Source organism: Scyliorhinus canicula, chromosome 18 (assembly GCF_902713615.1).
Source record: "Scyliorhinus canicula chromosome 18, sScyCan1.1, whole genome shotgun sequence".
NCBI lineage: Eukaryota > Metazoa > Chordata > Chondrichthyes > Carcharhiniformes > Scyliorhinidae > Scyliorhinus > Scyliorhinus canicula.
In genome coordinates, this window is record NC_052163.1 from 77,624,321 (window position 1) to 77,643,157 (window position 18,837).

Below are 18,837 nucleotides of genomic sequence, written 5' to 3' on the forward strand. Positions count from 1 at the left end.
GTGTTGGTCCCTGTGACACCTGTATCTGTGTCCAAAAGGTTAGGTTACGAGGTTAGGACGGGGGCCTAGTCAGGGTACTCTTTTGGAGGGTTGGTGCAGGCTGAATGGGCCGAATAGCCTCCCTATGCACTGTAGGGATTGTATGATCTCTCATGAACCTCTGTATAGTTAATCACAGTGTTAACATTGAGGGTTATTCATTTACTGGTACAGGGTGACTTTGGGACCTGAATGAAGATTTGAATGAAAGACAATTCACAGAACATTGTGTGCAATCTGCGTGAACAGCTTCATGTCATCTATCCATCATGAACCTGGCCGCAATGCGCCCCAAACTTATCTATCTCAGTCCCTGACTGCCACCAGCGAGACATTCATTCCATCTCTCCACATAGGCAGCACTGAAATGCACTTTCCCCGTGCTTGGGAGTCCAATCACTGTTAATAATTGATCATAAAAAAAAGTTGTCAAAAAACTTCAACTATAACCTTCTGAGAACTGAGACACATTCTCAATCTTTAACATTTGCTCAGCCCTGGAATCATCTTCATATGGTCCATTCCTAGACAGCCGCTGATAGCAATGAAGCTGTTTACCATTCACCTCTTCCAACCCCATCTTTTGTGTCCCACTATGAATGCCCTTTTTCCTTGCACCAATATCCCTCACCTTCCACACACCCTTTCACTGACCTTCCCTTTTGTTCTTGCTTCTCCCCCGCCCCCCATTTCCTGCCTCAGTACGTGTGTAAAAACTGTTACATTTCAAACATTTTTTACTCTATTGTGGGTTGTGGGCGACACTGGAGAGCCAGCACTTATTGCCCATCGCTAATTGCCCTTGAAAAGGTGGCAGTGAGCTGTCTTCCTGAACCACTGCAGACCCACTGTGCTGTTCGGAAGGGATTTTCACCCAGTGACAGTGAAGGAACGGAGATACATTTCCAAGTCGGAATGCTGTGCAACAGGGGAAGTTGCTGGTGACAGTGTTCCCAATAACCTAATGCCCTTGTTTTTCGAGGTGATAACGGGCATGGGTTTGAAAGGTGGAGACGGTGGTGCAGTGGTAACATCACTTCAGCAGGTAATCCAGACAGCCAGTCATATGCTCTGGGGACATGGGTTCAAATCCCGCTGCAGCAGCTGATGGGATCTGAAATCAATCAATAAATCTGGAATCGAAAGCTATTCTCAGTAATGGTGACCTGGAAACTACTGTTACAAAACAATAGGGCAGTACAGAAGCACAGTGGTTAGCGCAGTTACTTCACAGCTCCAGGGTCCCAAGTTTGATTCCCAGCTTGGGTCACTGTCTGTGCGGAGTCTGCACGTTCTCCCTGTGTCTGCGTGAGTTTCCTTCGGGTGCTCCAGTTTCCTCCTACAGTCCAAAGATGTGCAGGTTAGGTGGATTGGCCATGTGCCCTCAGTGTCAAAAAAAAAAGTTGGGTGGGGTTACTGGGTTATGGGGCTACAGGGATAGGGTGGAGGTGTTGACTTAAATGGGGTGGTCTTTCCAAGAGCTGGCGCAGACGCGATGGGCTGAATAGCCTCCTTCTGCACTGTAAATTCTATGTATGTAAAGACCCATCTGGTCTGATCTACCCACAGCAATGTGGTTGACTCTTAACTGCCCTCTGAAATGGTTTTGCAAACTACTCAGTTCAAGGGCAGTTAGGCAAACAAATGTTTGTCTTGCCATTGATGCCCACGTTCCAGAAAAGATAAAACACTCCTGACTTCTGCTTATAGCTGGTGGACAAGCTTTGAGGAGTCAGGAGATGAGTTACTCTCCCAGGATTCCCAGCCGCGAACCAGCTCTTGTAACCATATTTCGACGTGGAGATTTCAACAATCATAATGCCATTGAACGTGAATGGGAGTTAGTTGATTATCTCTTACTGGAGGTGGTCAGTGTGGGTGGCACAAATATTACTTGCAACCACCAGCGAGCATTTCCACTTCTGATCTTATGACAGAGGAAAGATCATTGGCGAAGCAGCTGAAGAAAGTTGGGTGCAGTGATGCCTTGGACTGAGATGATAGGCCTCTGATAACCACAACTATTTGACTTTGTGCTGGGTATAACCCCACCAGCAGAGATTGTGTACCCGACCCGATTTCCAACTACTCCAATTGTACAGACCCTTTAATGCCAGACTTTATCAAATGCCGCCTTGATGGTCAGAGGCAGTCACTCTCACCTCACCCTCAACTTCTTCCAATTCTGATGTCATTGATCTGAAACATTAACTGCTGCTCTCCACAGATAGTGTAGGATCCGGAGTAGTTCCAGCAATTTCTGTTCGTATTTCAGATTTTCAGCATGTGCAGTATTTTGCTTTTGTTTTCAACATGCAATCGCTCGTGCCACATCTGTTGAAATAATTTTCAAGCTGCGTGGATCAGGAAGAGCTGCAGACCATCAGAAAACGCAAAATCATACCGTAGCACATTACTGGATGTGCAATGTGTACACCATAATCAGAGAATTGTTGTTGCTATAGAAACTAGCAGATCACCCTTACGCGCAATGTCTGTACTTTTAAAAAAAAAGGTTTCCATTTATTTATTTCATGGTTTTATTGAAGCATTCCACATTATTTTATCTAAAAAAAAATATAGGTCCTTATTTGAGAGCAAGGGTTTTGAACAGGGAGTTGGCGGATTCCAAGAGGTCCTCATTACAGATGCTGCCCATGGACCTTCCCAACTCCATCAATCCAGTCCCTAGCCCAACTCAGCTCTTACCCACTGCTGACCATCAGCATTGCCCCCAGCACTGTGCCAGTCATGGGAGCAGTCTCTCTCATGATCAGCAATTAATGTACAAAGTTCACATTGAGAAGTAAATGGCCAACACTATTTGAGAAACCTTTTTCACTGTTTACATCCAATAACGTGCGACGGTATGATTTTTCTGATTTATCACCATTCTCTCCCCACTTCAGTCCCCCCCGCCCACCCCGCCCCACTGAAATCATGTTTCTGGATGGACTGTTTTGTTTGAATTATCAGCGTGAGGGAATAGAAGTTCAATCAGAGGAGTGAGGGCTCCAGCTGGCAGAGACAGTGAGATCACAGAATTGTTATGGAGCAGCAGGCCACCATTTTGTCTGTCATGCCTGCCCTCGCTTTCTGAATGAGCAACTCAGCTCGTGCCATTCTCCCACCTTCTCCCGTAACCCTATCAAAAGTGAGCACCGAGTGGTCATGTAACAGTTAAGGATGAAGTTGAAAGACACCTCAGGATGTGAGCCCTCTACATGCACAGCCAAGGCAGAGATTTGAAGGCCAAGAGAACAGAATCAGGGAAATGTTAGTGTAAGAGACAATCACCTACCTCTCCAAATGAGCAATTTACTTAATTCCATTCTCCCATCTTCTCCCCGTGACCCTAAACATTCTTCCAACTGTCTAATACCCTTTGAATGCTTCAAAGTGAACTTCCCTGCCTTAAGCACAGTCTCACACAGCGTATTCCAAACCCTAACCGCTCAGTGCACAGAAACCTTTCTCCTTATATCACTTTTGCTTCTTTTACCAATTGTTTTAAACGTGTGTCCTCTCGCTCTCGATCCTTTCAGAGGGCGAATAATTCCTCCCTATCTACTCTGTCCGGACCCCTTTTGATTTTGAATACTTCTGCCAAATCTCCTCTCAACCTTCCTTTCTCCGAGGAAGAGTCCATTTATCTTCATAACAAAAGTTCCTCTTTCCTGGAATCATTCCTGTGAATCTTTTCTGCATCCTCTCCATTGCCTTCACAACCTTGTTAAAGTGTGACACCCAGAACTGGATACATTATTCGAGCAGAGACTGAATGAGCATTTTAGACAAATTCAATGTAACTGGTCGGAGGAGGCAGTGTGAGCTCTGGTCAACAGAGGCAGTGTGAGCTCTGGGTATCGGAGGCAGTGTGAGCTCTGGGTATCGGAGGCAGTGTGAGCTCTGGTCATCGGAGGCAGAGAGAGCTCTGGTCATCGGAGGCAGTGAGAGCTATGGGTATCGGAGGCAGTGTGAGCTCTGGTCAACAGAGGCAGTGGGAGCTCTGGGTATCGGAGGCAGTGTGAGCTCTTGTCATCGGAGGCAGAGAGAGCTCTGGTCATCGGAGGCAGAGAGAGCTCTGGTCATCGGAGGCAGTATGAGCTCTGGTCATCAGAGGCAGTGTCAGCTCTGGGTATCAGAGACAGAGTGAGCTCTGGGTATCGGAGGCAGTGTGAGCTCTGGGTATCAGAGACAGAGTGAGCTCTGGGTATCGGAGGCAGTGTGAGCTCTGGGTATCGGAGGCAGTGTGAGCTCTGGGTATCGGAGGCAGAGTGAGCTCTGGTCATCAGAGGCAGTGTGAGCTCTGGGTATCAGAGACAGAGTGAGCTCTGGGTATCGGAGGCAGTGTGAGCTCTGGGTATCGGAGGCAGTGTGAGCTCTGGGTATCGGAGGCAGAGTGAGCTCTGGGTATCGGAGGCAGAGTGAGCTCTGGGTATTGGAGGCAGTGTAAGCTCTGGATATCGGAGACAGTGTGAGCTCTGGGTATTGGAGGCAGAGTGAGCTCTGGGTATTGGAGGCAGTGTAAGCTCTGGGTATCGGAGGCAGAGTGAGCTCTGGGTATTGGAGGCAGTGTAAGCTCTGGGTATCGGAGGCAGAGTGAGCTCTGGGTATCGGAGGCAGTGTGAGCTCTGGGTATCGGAGGCAGTGTGAGCTCTGGGTATTGGAGGCAGTGTGAGCTCTGGGTATCGGAGGCAGTGTGAGCTCTGGTCATCGGAGGCAGTGTGAGCTCTGGGTATCAGAGGCAGTGTGAGCTCTGGTCATTGGAGGCAGTGTGAGCTCTGGGTATTGGAGGCAGAGTGAGCTCTGGTCATCAGAGAGTGTGAGCTCTGGTCATCGGAGGCAGTGTGAGCTCTGGGTATCGGAGGCAGTGTGAGCTCTGGTCATTGGTGGCAGTGTGAGCTCTGGGTATCGGAGGCAGTGTGAGTTCTGGGTATCGGAGGCAGTGTGAGCTCTGGGTATCGGAGACAAGGTAATTTTTCTCCGAAAAAGTCGACAAACAGCTGCCACCTCCGGACGAATCCTAGCGTTGACCCTCTTCGGGCAAACTTTATTTTCTCAAGACTGAGAAACCCATGTCACTCACCCAGGTCTCTGATTTCGGAGGCTTCGACCCCCTCCACATTAACAGAATTTGTCTCCAGGCTACCAGGGAGGCAAAGGCCAAATCGTCAGCGCCTCTCACCCCCTGGACTCCCGGCTCTTCCGACACTCCAAAGATCACCACCTCTGGACTTGGCCCCACCCTTGTTTTAAGTACCGTGACATGACATCAGCGAGACCTTGCCAAAATCCTCTAAGCTTTGGGCATGCCCAAAACATGTGGACATGATTTGCTGGCCCTCCCGCGCACCTCGCACACCTGTCCTCTATCCCAATAAACTTGCTGGTCTGGGCCACCGTCATGTGTACCCGGTGGACTACCTTAAATTGTATCAGGCTGAGCCTGGCACATGATGAGGATGTGTTAACTCTGCCTAAGGCATCCACCCACAAACCCGCCTCTATCTCTCCCCCTGGCTCATCTTCCCACTTACCCTTTAGCCCCTCTATCTGAGTTTCCTCTGACTCCATAAGCTCTTTGTAGATATCTGATACCTTCCCCTCTCCCACCCCTATTCTGGAAACTACCCTGTCCTGTATTCCTGGTGGTGGCAGGAGCGGGAAGGTCGGAACCTGCTTTCTCAAAAAATCTCGTACCTGCAGATATCTAAACCATTCTCTCTTGGCAGTTCAAATTTCTCCTCCAAATCCTTCAAACAGGGGAAGCTTCCATCTATAAATAAATCTCCCAAAATTTTGATCCCTGCTCTCTGCCACCTCCGAAACACTCCATCCAGCCTTCCCGGTACAAACCGATGGCTATTGCAAACCGGGGCCCAGAACGATGCTCCCTCTGCTCTCCTATATTTCCTCCACTGCCCCCAGACTCTCAGGGCCGCCGCCACCAACGGGCTTGTGGAGGACTTTTTTTTTAAACACTTGAACAACAGATCCAATGCAATATTCATTACATTACATACATACATCAGTAAGGCAATCTCTTTGGCGGACGTCTGTTTCGTTTAGGTAATATCCGATGTTCAGGAATTTGGCTCTTTCAGAGCTCCTGTTTATTTGTTGGTACTTCTTCTGAACTCACTCAGTAGTATCTGTCTCTGTTGGTCCTGAAGATTCTATTGTGACAGATTCAGCTAAACTCATTAATTAACTGTTTGACTGTAAGATATCGGATGTGCCTTGGCTAGAATGACAGCTGGAGTCCATTTTTCACTCCTGGTAGAATTTCTAGCTAGAACACTTCTCCACGGTTAGAAACTCTACTCGGAGTTTTGCTCTCTTCTAACCATTTGTGTTTCATGCTGTCGCCTGACAATTTCAGAAGTTGTAGGTAGTGTCATGAGATCGAATTGTGTTCTTAATTTCCACTTGAATATCTGATGAGCTTTCTATTCTTGAACGCGTGGAATTTTTATATGACACTAAAAAACTTTGACCTTGCAGTGCCTTTACTACGTGTTTGAGTGAATACACAAAGCGTTCGACTAACCCGTTGGTTGCTGGGTGATACGGAGATTTGATATGACAGTTCCCAATCCTTTTCAAGTAATCTTTGAACTTTGTTGATTTAAATTGAGTCCCATTATCAGGCAGGTTTCTCTGGACTTACAAACCTTGGGAATATCTCATCTAGTCTCTCAATTGTCTGTTCGGTTGTTCGTGATTGCGACTTCTGACCACTTTGAGTGTGCATCAACCATCACTAGGACCATATGTCCTTCAATTAGCTCAGCAGAGTCAATATGAATTCTCTGCCACGGCTATGTAGGTCATTCCCAAGGATGCAAAGGTAGCAAAGGATTGGCATAGACCAACATTCTCCTCAATTTGGGCATCTAATTCCAGCTACCAGAAGTAGCTGCGTACTACCTCCTTCATCGTAACCACACCAGGATGTCCTTCATGTAACTGTTGAAGGATTTTCTCGTAGACACGGCAGAATGATCTCTTGAATACCACACAGCAGAACTCCACTCTGGATTGTCAATCCGAGTGATGAAGGTCTGGATTCTTTCAGTGAACATTGGTTAAAGTGCCTTTTTGAATCATATCCATAATGTTCCCGATCATTAGGTTGGTTCTTGTATATCTTTGTACTTGAAATGAAATTACTGGTCTGTTTTCAACATTAGAGATATGAAAGATATATTTGTAATTTTCAGCAGATTCTTGTTTGACTTCTGATCTTGTTTGACTTGTAGCGATAGTTTACATAAAGAGCCACATTTGCATACTGCTCTGACTTATGAAACTAGATACCATAATCATGTGCCTACAAGATCAAAGGCCATCTTTGTAATCAATTAGCTTATTTGCCCCAAAGGTTGTAGGTAAGGGTCGACGGTCAAAAATGTAAAATGACATCCATAAAAAGGTGCTGGTGGAGCCTTCTGACACCGAAAATGATGTTAAGCTTCTTTTTCTAGCTCAGCGTAGCTTGACTCAGTGCTGGTTAATGTTCTAGAGGCAAATGCTAATGGTTGTTCCTTCACCCAAGGGCATTATGCGAGGCAACTGTGCCAATCTCAAAGGGTGATGCATCACAAACAAGCTGTAACCACAGCTTTGGGTTGTAATGGGCCAATAACTCCAACTTTAAAACTTCTTTGATATTTTGCTAAGCATTTGCACATTCTTTAGTCCAGTGCCAAGCCTGTTTAACACAAAGCAAAGTGTGTAATGGCTTAAACCTCATTGCTAAGTTAGGAACGCATTTGCCATAATAATTGAGCAATTCTAAAATGACCTCAACTGCGTCTCATTTTGTGGACATGAAGCTTCTAGGATCTCAGCCATCTTCTTTGGTTATTTATGTAAACTGTCTTTGTCAATGACGACTCCAATAGTTGAAAGAAGACTTAAAAAATTCACACTTTCCTTTCTTGACTCTAAGTTTAAGATATTGTAATCGTGCAAGAGTAGCTTCCAAATTCCTTACGTGTTCTTCATCATTTCAACCTGCAATAAGAATGTCATCTGGGTAACATTGCACAACAGATGGTCCACTTAGAATTTGATCTATGGATCTCTGAAAAAGAGTAGGTGAAGTTGTCCCAAATGGAAGTCTTCGATAACAAAAAAGACCCTCGAGTCACGATAGTAACAGTTGTGACTCTGCAGTCACATTAATCTGTAAAAATGCTTGAGAAAGATCTATTTTGCTATATGTATGGCCTCCTGAGTGTCCACCGAATAAATCTTTGATAAGCGGTAGATGATACTGGTCGGCATGCAATACTGGGTTGATTGAGGTTTTAAAATTCCCAAATATTCTTACTGAAGCATCTCCCTTTAACACAGGAACGATTGGTGTCACCCAATCACTGGTGGCAACAGGCTCAATGACTCCTGTTTCAATTAACCTCTCACGTTCTTCTTCCACCTTCGGCTGGATGGCATTGGTGTATATATTCACTTTAAGACACTAGGGTACACGGTCTGCCTTGATCTTAGTTTCACTTCCACTCCAGTCATGCATCCAAGTGATTCTTAAAATACCTTAGCATACTTATTCAGAAGTAGTCGTAGATCATTCATAGAATCAATGAGTTGGTTCACAATGGCCCAATTGAGCTTTATCTTCCTCAACCACCATCTACCAAACAATGCTGGGAAGCTTCCTTGGACTACATGCAAAGGCAACTCTGCTTTTTGACCATTAACGTCAACATTTACTTTGATGCATCCCTTCAGTGGCATCGCCTCTTTGATGTATGTCCTCAGGTCGACTTAGAACATAGAACATAGAACAGTACAGCACAGAACAGGCCCTTCGGACCTCAATGTTGTGCCGAGCCATGATCACCCTACTCAACCCTACTCCACCCTATACCCGTAACCCAACAACCCCCCCCTTAACCTTACTTTTATTAGGACACTACGGGCAATTTAGCATGGCCAATCCACCTAACCCGCACATCTTTGGACTGTGGGAGGAAACCGGAGCACCCGGAGGAAACCCACGCACACAGGGGGAGGATGTGCAGACTCCACACAGACAGTGACCCAGCCGGGAATCGAACCTGGGACCCTGGAGCTGTGAAGCATTTATGCTAACCACCATGCTACCCTGCTGCCCCCATTTCTTCTGATGGTTATAAAGGTATTGACTCAGGTATGACTGAAACAGGGCGGCATGAAGCTTCCTTGGACTACATGCAAAGGCAACTCTGCTTTTTGACCATTAACTTCAACATTTACTTTGATGCATCCCTTCAGTGGCATCACCTCTTTGATGTATGTCCTCAGGTCGACTTCTGATGGTTATAAAGGTATTGACTCAGGTATGACTGAAACAGGGCGGCATGGTGGCGCAGTGATTAGCACTTCTGCCTCACAGCGCTGAGGACCCGGGTTCGATCCTGGCCCCGGGTCACTGTCCGTGTGGAATTTGCACATTCTCCCCATGTCTGTGCGGGTCTCAACCCACAGATGTGCAGGGTGGTGAATTGATCACACTAAATTGCCCCCTAATTGGAAGAATAAAAAAGGTATGACTGATACTGCAGAGCCCAATATCGAATTCTAGTTTTATAGTGTTTGCAATAAGTTTTGGATAAACTCAGAAGCATGGCTGATCTTCTTTAACTGATAAGGCATCAAGCTTGAATTCTTTAAACTGACTTCACACATTGTCCCTTAGTGAGTCTCTTGTTCAGTCATTTAACTGGCAAACCCGACCAGCAGACTTAACTGTGTTTTTCTTGGTACATTTCTTAGTTGATAAAGGTTGGCCAACATGCATTGGCAATGTGCCAACATGCCTTGGCATTTATTCTCCGTCCTCCAATGCTCTCCCGCTGAATGTCGCACCCGAGTACAATGATGACTTGGGAGCTTCTCGCAGTGTCCATCTTATGAACTTTTGTTTGGACTCCAATCAACAAAGCCTCTTTCACTACAGGTTCCATGGAAGTAGCGATTTCCACAGCAGTTTCAGGGTTAATGCACCTCCAGTCAACAGTTTCCTTTGGTTGGCTTCATTTCCGAGACCACAAACTAATGTGTCTTGAAGTGTATCGTGTGTTTCACCAAATTCCAGATCCACAGCAATGACTTTTAACTGCCCTCTAAAATTTGTTCAAGCCACTGAGTCCAAGGACAATCCGGAATTGGGAACAAATGCTTACCATGCCAGCGACAGCCATTGGAAAATAAAAACACCTGATTTTTGTTCTTCCTCAACAATCTTGCCTTAGGCTGGCTCAAAATGTGGGAAATTGAGTATATTCCACAGGGACCTAGGTTCAATTCCGGCCTTGGGCGACTGCGGAGTTTGTACGTTCTCCCAGTGTCTGCGTGGGTTTCCTCCCACAGCCCAAAGATGTGCAGGTTAGGTGGATTGGCCATAATAAATTGCCCCTTAGTACCCAGGGATGTGCAGGTTAGGTTATGAGGTTGCAGGGATAGGGCAAAGAGGTCGGTTGAGTGGACAGGAGTGCTCTTTCGAAGGGTCAGTACAGACTCAATGGGCCGAACGGCCTCCACTGTAGAGACGCTATGATTCATGCTGCTGCAACACCGACATACCCTGCTGTCAGATAGTAGATATTATTAAAATGCAATGTCCAAGACGTTTTAGTGACATTTAGTGAAAGATCTTCACTTTCAAATGGAAAAAGCCTAGGATTGAACAGTCTGTTATTTAGCTGAGGCCTGAAGCTCCTTCCCTCCAATAATTTTTCTTGGTTAAAGAAGTTTGTATGATGTTGGAAGGAGCGATGCTAGAATTTCAAATTCAGACTGAGCGACGGAGGACCGAGTGCATTACTAGAGTTGGGTAAAAGTAATTATACAGGCCTGAGGAAAGAGTTGGCCTAAGTAGACTGGGCACAAATAATTGAGGGTAGGGCAGTTGAGGAACATTGGTGGATGTTCAGGGAGATATTAAATACCTCTCAATTAAAGTATATACCCGAGAGGAAGAGGAATTGTTAAAAACGAGAAAAATGTTCCATGGCTAAACAAGGAAGTCAAGGAAGACAAAAACTCGGGCATACCATACTGCAAAAGCTAGTGGCGAGCTGGAGGATTTGGAGAACTTTAAAAATAAAATCAAAAAAGCCAAGATGAATTACGAAGCAGAAAACAAACACTGCTCCCAAAAGCTTTTATATAGGTATATACAGAGGAAGTGCACAGCTGAAGTAAATGTTGGCCCTTGAGAGGGCGACACTGATGAGCCAATAATGGGGAACACTGAGATGGTGAAGACACTGAACTAATAATTTGCCTGTGTCTTCATGGTAGAGGATACTAAAAATTTTCCAAAAACTGCAGTTAATGCAGAGGCACTCTATGCAATAACATCACTCGGGAGACAGTGTTGAATGAACATATGGGATTAAAGGCAGGTAAGTCTCCAGGACCTGATGGCCTGTACCCTAGGGTATTTCGGGAAGTGGCAGCAGAGATAGTGGATGCATTGGTTATATTTCAGAATTCCCTGTATTCTGGAAGAGACCTGGTGGATTGGAAACACACTCATGTTACTCCCCTATTCAAAGAGAGAGGGGCAAAAAGTAGGAAACTATAGACCGGTTAGCATGACATCTGCGGTGGGGAAGTTGCTGGAATCAATCATTAAGGAGGAGATGACTGAACATTTGTCAAGACAAAGCTCAATCCACCAAAACCATGTTAGCATGGTTTTATGAACGGCAAGTCATGCTTGACAAACTTACTTCAGTTCTTTGAGGACATAACCAGCAGGTGGTTAATGGAGAACTTGTGGATATGGTATATCTAGACTTCCAGAAGGCATTTGACAAGGTGCCGCATAAAAGACTGATCTAGAAGGTGAGATTGCAGGGGATTGAGGGTAGAGTACTAGATTGGATTGAGGATTGGCTGACTTGACAGAAAGCAGAGGGTCGGGATAAATGGGTCCTTCTCTGGCTGGCAAACTGTAATTAACGGGGTGCCGTAGGGGTCAGTCCTCAACTCTTTGCAAAAGGACTGGAGTATAAAAGTAGAGAAGTGTTGTTGCAATTACATAGGGTGTTGGTGAGACAGTATCTGGAGTACTGCGCACAGTTTTTGTTTCCTTTTTTGAGGAAGGGTGAGTGGCATTGAAGGCATTTCAGAGTTCACCAGATTGATTCCAGGGATGAAAGGGTTGACGTAGGAAGAGAGATTAAACAGTTTGGGTTTATACTTGCTGGTGTCCAGAAGGACGAGAGGAAGATCTGGTCGAAGTATATGGAATACTAAAAGGGATTGATAAAGTTAATGCAGATCAAATGTTCCCCCTTGTTGGGCAATCTAGGACAAGAGGTGACAGATATAGGTTGAGGTGGCAGATTTAAAACTGAGATGAGGAGGAACTACTTCCTGCAGAGGGTGTTGAGTTTGTGGAACTTGCTGCCCCATAGTGCGGTGGAATCTTGAGTCATTAAAAATGGTTTCAAGAGAGGGACAGACTTTTTTTCCCGATAAAGAAAACGGGTTAAAGGGATATGAGGAACAGGTAGGGAGGTGGATTTGAGACCAGGAAGAGATCAGCAATGATCTGATTGAATGGCGGAGCAAGCTCGAGGGGCTGAATTGCCTACTTTTACTTCTAATTCCTATGTTCCTAAATCCATCATTCAAAATTGGCTTGCATTTGGCACAAATTTAAAAACTGGCCACTTAAAAGACTTGCATTTATATAGCAGCCTTTATGATTACAGGACATCCCACACTACTTTACAGCAAATGTAGTACATTAAATATAGGATGGAAGCCAATTTGATGGGCATGGACACTGCCAGGAAACATAGGTAGTTTTAAGTAATTTATATTTGTGGGTATTAAAAATAGGATAGAGCTTTAACTAAGTCTACTTCAGTTTGGTTTAGATAAATACATAATGATGAGAGTTTATGACATGAAAGCAACAGGGCTGAAAAGAAAACCGGGTTTTGCTTTGCAACCAGGGGCTACCCTAAGATCGAAAGAACTTTGGAGTTAGGTGTAAGCCAAAGTCTTCTCAGTCCCAGATTACCATAGGCTACTTTTTCCTTTGAGGGAGAAGTTGACTGGTGGTGATTTAATCTGAGGGTCACCACACTTCAACCGAGGGAGAGGTTGAGAAGGCGGGGCCTTCATGAATAATCTCAGCCAGTATGGGAATTGAACCCACGCTGTTAGCCTCACTCTGTATCACGAACCAGCTGTCCAACAGAACTGAACCCGAGCTGAAACACACAAACCAGACTGTTTCGTGATTTATTTTTTATTGGCGATGTAAAGAATATGATAAATCGATACCATGGAAGGAAGATGAACGAACATCAGTAACAGGCAGAGAAAGGAAAAGCTTTAAGAAACCGAATGAGTGACATCTATCGGTTTACCCAGGCATCTGAACAGCCTCATGAAAGGAACGGTCTATCCTCTGGAGCCAGCCAAAGTTCACAGGAGAACTATGAAATAAATGCAGCCACTCAGTGTCATGAGACAGCACTCCCAAGACCAGATCCCAAACATACTAAGCACCGTTTCTGAGAGAGCACAAGTCAAACTTCTGAATGACTCTGCTGCACTGGCGAGTTTTGTCTGCCCCACAGCCCAACTTAGGACTTCCAGGAAAGAGTGTTCCAATTAAGTAAGTTTACGACTGGAATGGCTTTCTACAGTAGACTGCTCCAAAGGACAGGCATTCACCAACATGCAGCAATTTCTGGGCTTGCTGTTTGTAACAGGTGCACAAGGTTAACATTTTGGAAATATTCCAGAACTTATCATGAGACATGGTCTCTTCAACCATCATTCATTTTCCGACCTTGCAACCCAAACAACTATCTGTCACAGTTCATTCAGACAATACTTAACACTACACAATATGGTTTCCCCAAAGAAAACAGATACCAAACAAGATGGAGTCATCGCCGGGAACAGAACTGTCCAACATAATCACAGTCTAGAAGACTCCCACAACGCTTTTGCCCTCTTTTCCCTCACCATCATGGAATTCAGAGTACCCCCAAACTGAGCTAAACAAAACCAAATTAAGTTTATGTAAAATGTCGGGTACTGATCTCTACATTATCTAACCCCGATACACATCTCCCTTTGGAAAGAGGCACTGGAGTGTGGGGGTCCCCTCTCATACCTTGCCAAAGAGGCTAAACAATTGTTTATGAAGCTTGGCATTTCATGTTGATGGACTTTTCTAACATGAAGGAGGGCCATTACCACAGAATTTACTCTTCGGCACACCAAATGCAGCACATATGCATATTGCACTGGGAGCCTTTGTACAGAGAAAACAGGAGCAGTGATGCTGGTTGATCTTTCTGATTTCTAAACTATCAAATTACTCACTGGGATCAGAATACATTTGCGTGCCTTTTAGCATGCAGCTACTCTTGTACGAATGACTAATGCCGATTACCATCGAGTCAGTTAATAAAGAATCACCACTTTGAATTAATCTTTGGCTCATTCTGGGCGTAGAAAATAAAACAGAATCAATCAATGGCTGCATCCTCCTGCTGAAAAGCCACAAGTTGTGGTGAGACGAAAGACCTGAAATCAGGCTGTGCTACCCTCAATAGCAAGTCATGAAATGCTTTAAGTCAGTACAGCTTGGGGCTCATCGACCCTTGGAATTCACAACCCTCTAAAGAATGCTTCAAGTAAAAAGTATTTCTGAGAACTCAAATTATGGGACTCTAAAATTAATCCTTTCTGATTTATGTCATTACATTTCCTTTAAAAAAAATCAGGATCATCAGGGTGATTATTGTGTAAAAACTAGTTTAAAATATTCCAATGCTGAAAGCAGATGTATCAGACTGCTTAACACTAACAGTTCCCCTATGTCATACCTACTTACAGCCATGTTTCACTTCAGGAATCATTCAAGGCTGCTCCAGGAGAGTGCAACACATGGTCACATAAATCACCTACCCATTGTAGCTAAGGCCATTGTAGCTAAGGCTCTCAAGTGCAATTCACTATCAGCAAAGAACAGCCAGACCACGAGCACAGCTCTCCCTCAGTGGGCAGCAACATGAGACAGTCACCACACACATGCTGAAACATCAGTGAGAAAAGGTAATTTCCTCCAATGCAAACCAGCCCAGGGGGAAGATTGATGATTTCCCAGCTTTGGTGAAATGATAAGTATACCAGCTCCAAACTCTATTTCAGAAAGAAAGTAATTGGCATTTAGTGAGGACAGTCCATGTGGTTTAAAATCATTCGACAATGCTATTAAACCCCATTGTGACTTGCCAATGGTCAAATCAAAGCATCAGAGAAATGTATTTAAAGAACTATTTCTATTACTATTTCCTTCGGTTGTATGGAGGCGTACTTCACCCCAGAGGATAATTACTTCCTCTCTTTTTAACTCACTTCTTTCCATTGGTCATCCCACACAATGCATACTACCAATACTGGTTGCTAAGTGGTGTTAACCAACTTGGCTGCCTTATGGGGTGTGTTTGCCCAGTGATTAGCAAAGAGGCTGGAATTAATAACTTGACAATAGTGCAGCCGAGGCCATATCTACCACTGCAATGCATCTGTTGGTGCTCCACACACTTATCCTTTCAAATACTATTCTTCATGTAACTACACTATGCCAAGTTACAAAACTTATGTGCTGACATTTCTCCTCAAAATACTGATGTCTTCACTGGGTTAACACTCTAGGGAGAGGAAGCAGTCGAGCACATCATACAAGTGGCCAGTGTTTACGTTGTCACCTTCGACAGCAATGCCAACAATACGTAACTTGTGTAAGACATCAGAGCTGAGCTTGATAATGTCACAGCATGCACATACTCATACTTCCAGCAGGGTCATTCGCTAGTGTGCAGTCCATCTTGCCTCCTCTTTCTCTTAATCCAAGTGCATTGCAGCCAATTGCGCTACTCCTACTCTGGCTAAAATCAGCTAACACAACAAAGCAGGAGCTCCATGTCTGGGATCTTGCTTGTCTGTCGGGGTCAAGGACATTGGCCCTGAATTTCTCCAAGGTCTTCCTGTCATAGCTTCAGTGGGAAGTTGGCTGAAATCGTGGAATTATGGTGTTGAGGGGGTACTGTTCTTTAATAGAACCTCTGCGATAAATACACAAGCAAAATTTTTTACCATAACCTATTGAGGGATGAGGAAACGTGATTTAGAATAGATGGATTTGCTATCTCAGACACCCAAGTTTGACTGTATCCTGTATGTTGGAAGGCTGCTTGCTTGCTCTCCCTCTTCACTCAACCAGGCTTATTTCAGACCATGCCCTGTTCTCCGTGACTGTGGCCGGTGCTCTAACAGAAACCAATGCCAGTGCATGTGACGTGATGACAGAACAGTTTCACAGATGCGAGACTCAGCTATAGAACACGGCAAGAACGGAGTTAACCATCTCACTAGCATTAACTAAGCTGACTGACTTGTGTAGGTTGAGCTGATCAGTGGGCCTTTACTGCAGGGTTTTTGGGTTCAACATGCAGATAGGCAAAGCATGAAGTGTCACTCCTCTGCACTGACGCAGTAGCGTCTATGAAAATATGCACCGACAGCTACTTGATGCCTCACCCAAGTGGTGGCACAGTGTGTGTCTTTTGGGGAGGGGGGGATATTCAAGCACAGGAGGAATCACAGCTGAGCCAAACCGTAGAATAATGGTGTTGAGGGGTTACTGTTCTATAATAGAACCTCCAGGGCCAGGTATCTGTGATTTATAGCAGTGGTTACCGGATAACAAGGAGTGGGAACCCTTTGCCAAAGGTTTTTCACTTCCTGAAGGCAGGCCAGTTGAAACATCATCACTGCGGTCTCAGCCAAATTCAAGTAGCTCAGTACAAACCAAGGGTCACATTTGGGATCATCTGTTCTGTCTGACTCAGTACCACATGGTGCCTTTAAACACTGATCCCTCGGGAAGCAATGTAGATGCCCTTAAAGCTGTAATGTCCTGCAGCACTGAATTATACTAAGCAGATCGTGTAGCTGTTGATGTCCCTCTTAGCTAAACCCCACAACATATGGTTTCAAAACACTTTTGCCTTAAGATTGTTACGTTATCGTGTAGCAGATCCCATCAACTGAACCATTCACAGTCATTGTGGCACTGGATGAATCGGTCTGGCCCAGAAATAAACAATTCTGTACCAGCCAAGAACCATATCAGATGCAGTTCATCAGTACTGATTCTAACACTGTTCTTTAAACATTTTATACTGCATTGTATACACACACACGCACATTTAAAAATACGGTAGCATAAAAAAAAATTAACTGTTGAGAATACATTTCTTGGAAGCATCCTGCTATCTGAACTAGCCCGACATTCCCTTCTGTTTGAGGGCCAAATCAGCCTTTGGTTTAAACCCTGGCTAGTTTGTAACGAGAAACCGGTCATGGTCAGAGCACAGCGCTAAGTCTGATTACAGGAACTGCCATGCAGCAGCTCTTTTGAGTACTTTTAACATCAAGCATTCTTTAAAAAAAACAATACTGCTCCCCTTCAAAAATAAAATCGGCGTGCACATTTATCCGACACGATATCCGTGTTTCATATTGGCAGGTGGATCTGATGGGCAGTGCAGAAAGGGGATCAGAGGGGGAGGGGAGGAGAGGGAGTGTGTGGGGAGGGGAAGGCAGAGATGGCCGCAATTGGGAGGAGGAATGCATCAGTCATTCTGTGGAGACTTAGTCCACTTATGCTTCAGATGAGCTAAAACCTCGAGCAGACTCAGACCTGTGCCGGTGTGATTCAGTTTAGGCAGAATGCAGTGGGAAATAGATGTCAGATTTCAAAGGGAATCAATTTGTCGGTCTGAATGGGCCTCGACACATGGAAAGCTCTGGGGTGGCAACAACGGCTGCTGAACCACCCAGGTTGAAGCAAACACCTTGTTCCAGGGACATTGTCTACCTGATTTCATACTGAATATTAAGGTATATTTGTATTAAAAAGGAAAACAAATATGGACAAATCTCAGAATGCATATTTATACTTCTGAGCAGGGTAATGTATCCTTTGTGGTGTTGCAGATGCTTTTTCTTAAATTCATAGTGATTTCAGTCTCCTTGAAGTGCATTTTGACCATTGGTTAGTTTCATATTAATTCAGTGCTTGGGGATTGAGACAAGACAAAACACATAGAGCACAACTGTCAGCCAACAAAATTCTCACTCGTATCAGAATACAACTGCTAAGCAACAGAAACAACGTTCAAACCCATTGGGAGCAATCCAAGTCCAAGTTCAGTCCGGCAGTTTAACTTGCCCAAGTGCTGTGAGAGAAAACAGTTAAGAAAGAGTCTAACTATCCAAAGGGACCAAAAAGCAAGAGGAAGATTTGGCGATGACACGGACGTGTGGGAAAAGGGAAAAATACTGCCTGTTTTTCTTTCAGCTCCATGGATGAGCGCAGTTGAAATGTTTAATCTTCTTCATGAAAGACGGTGCTATGACAGAGACCTGAAACATGATGAATACACCCAACACTTTTACACAATCCACTGAATTGGATCCTCCCCTCCCAATGACTTTTCAGGCACAGTCTCTTTTCATTGTGTTCGTAGTTGGTAGTCTGTTAATCAAAACAAAGAGAAGATAGATAGATTAAAAGACAGCATCAATGTTTATACACGATTCAAAATGAGATAGAACATCTTATATAAACACACACTCTGCATTACATAGGGTCGATTGCAGCCTTCATATTTTGCGACACCCTGCATTTGTGGGCAGTAGCACATCAAATACTCTTTCTCTCGCTCACTATGGGTT

The 18,837-nt window shown here is 44.6% G+C and overlaps 1 protein-coding gene across 1 annotated transcript in view; it reads right to left on the reverse strand.

The window, feature by feature from the left end:
- Positions 1-13,305: 13,305 nt before the first annotated feature.
- The window catches only part of LOC119953662 (AP-1 complex subunit mu-1), a 159,587-nt gene continuing 154,055 nt past the window's right edge, over positions 13,306-18,837 (reverse strand). The window contains exon 12 of the mRNA XM_038778150.1: positions 13,306-18,637. Within this exon, the coding sequence (XP_038634078.1) occupies positions 18,615-18,637 (23 nt within the window). The 3' untranslated portion in view covers positions 13,306-18,614. The remainder of the gene's footprint in view (positions 18,638-18,837) is intronic.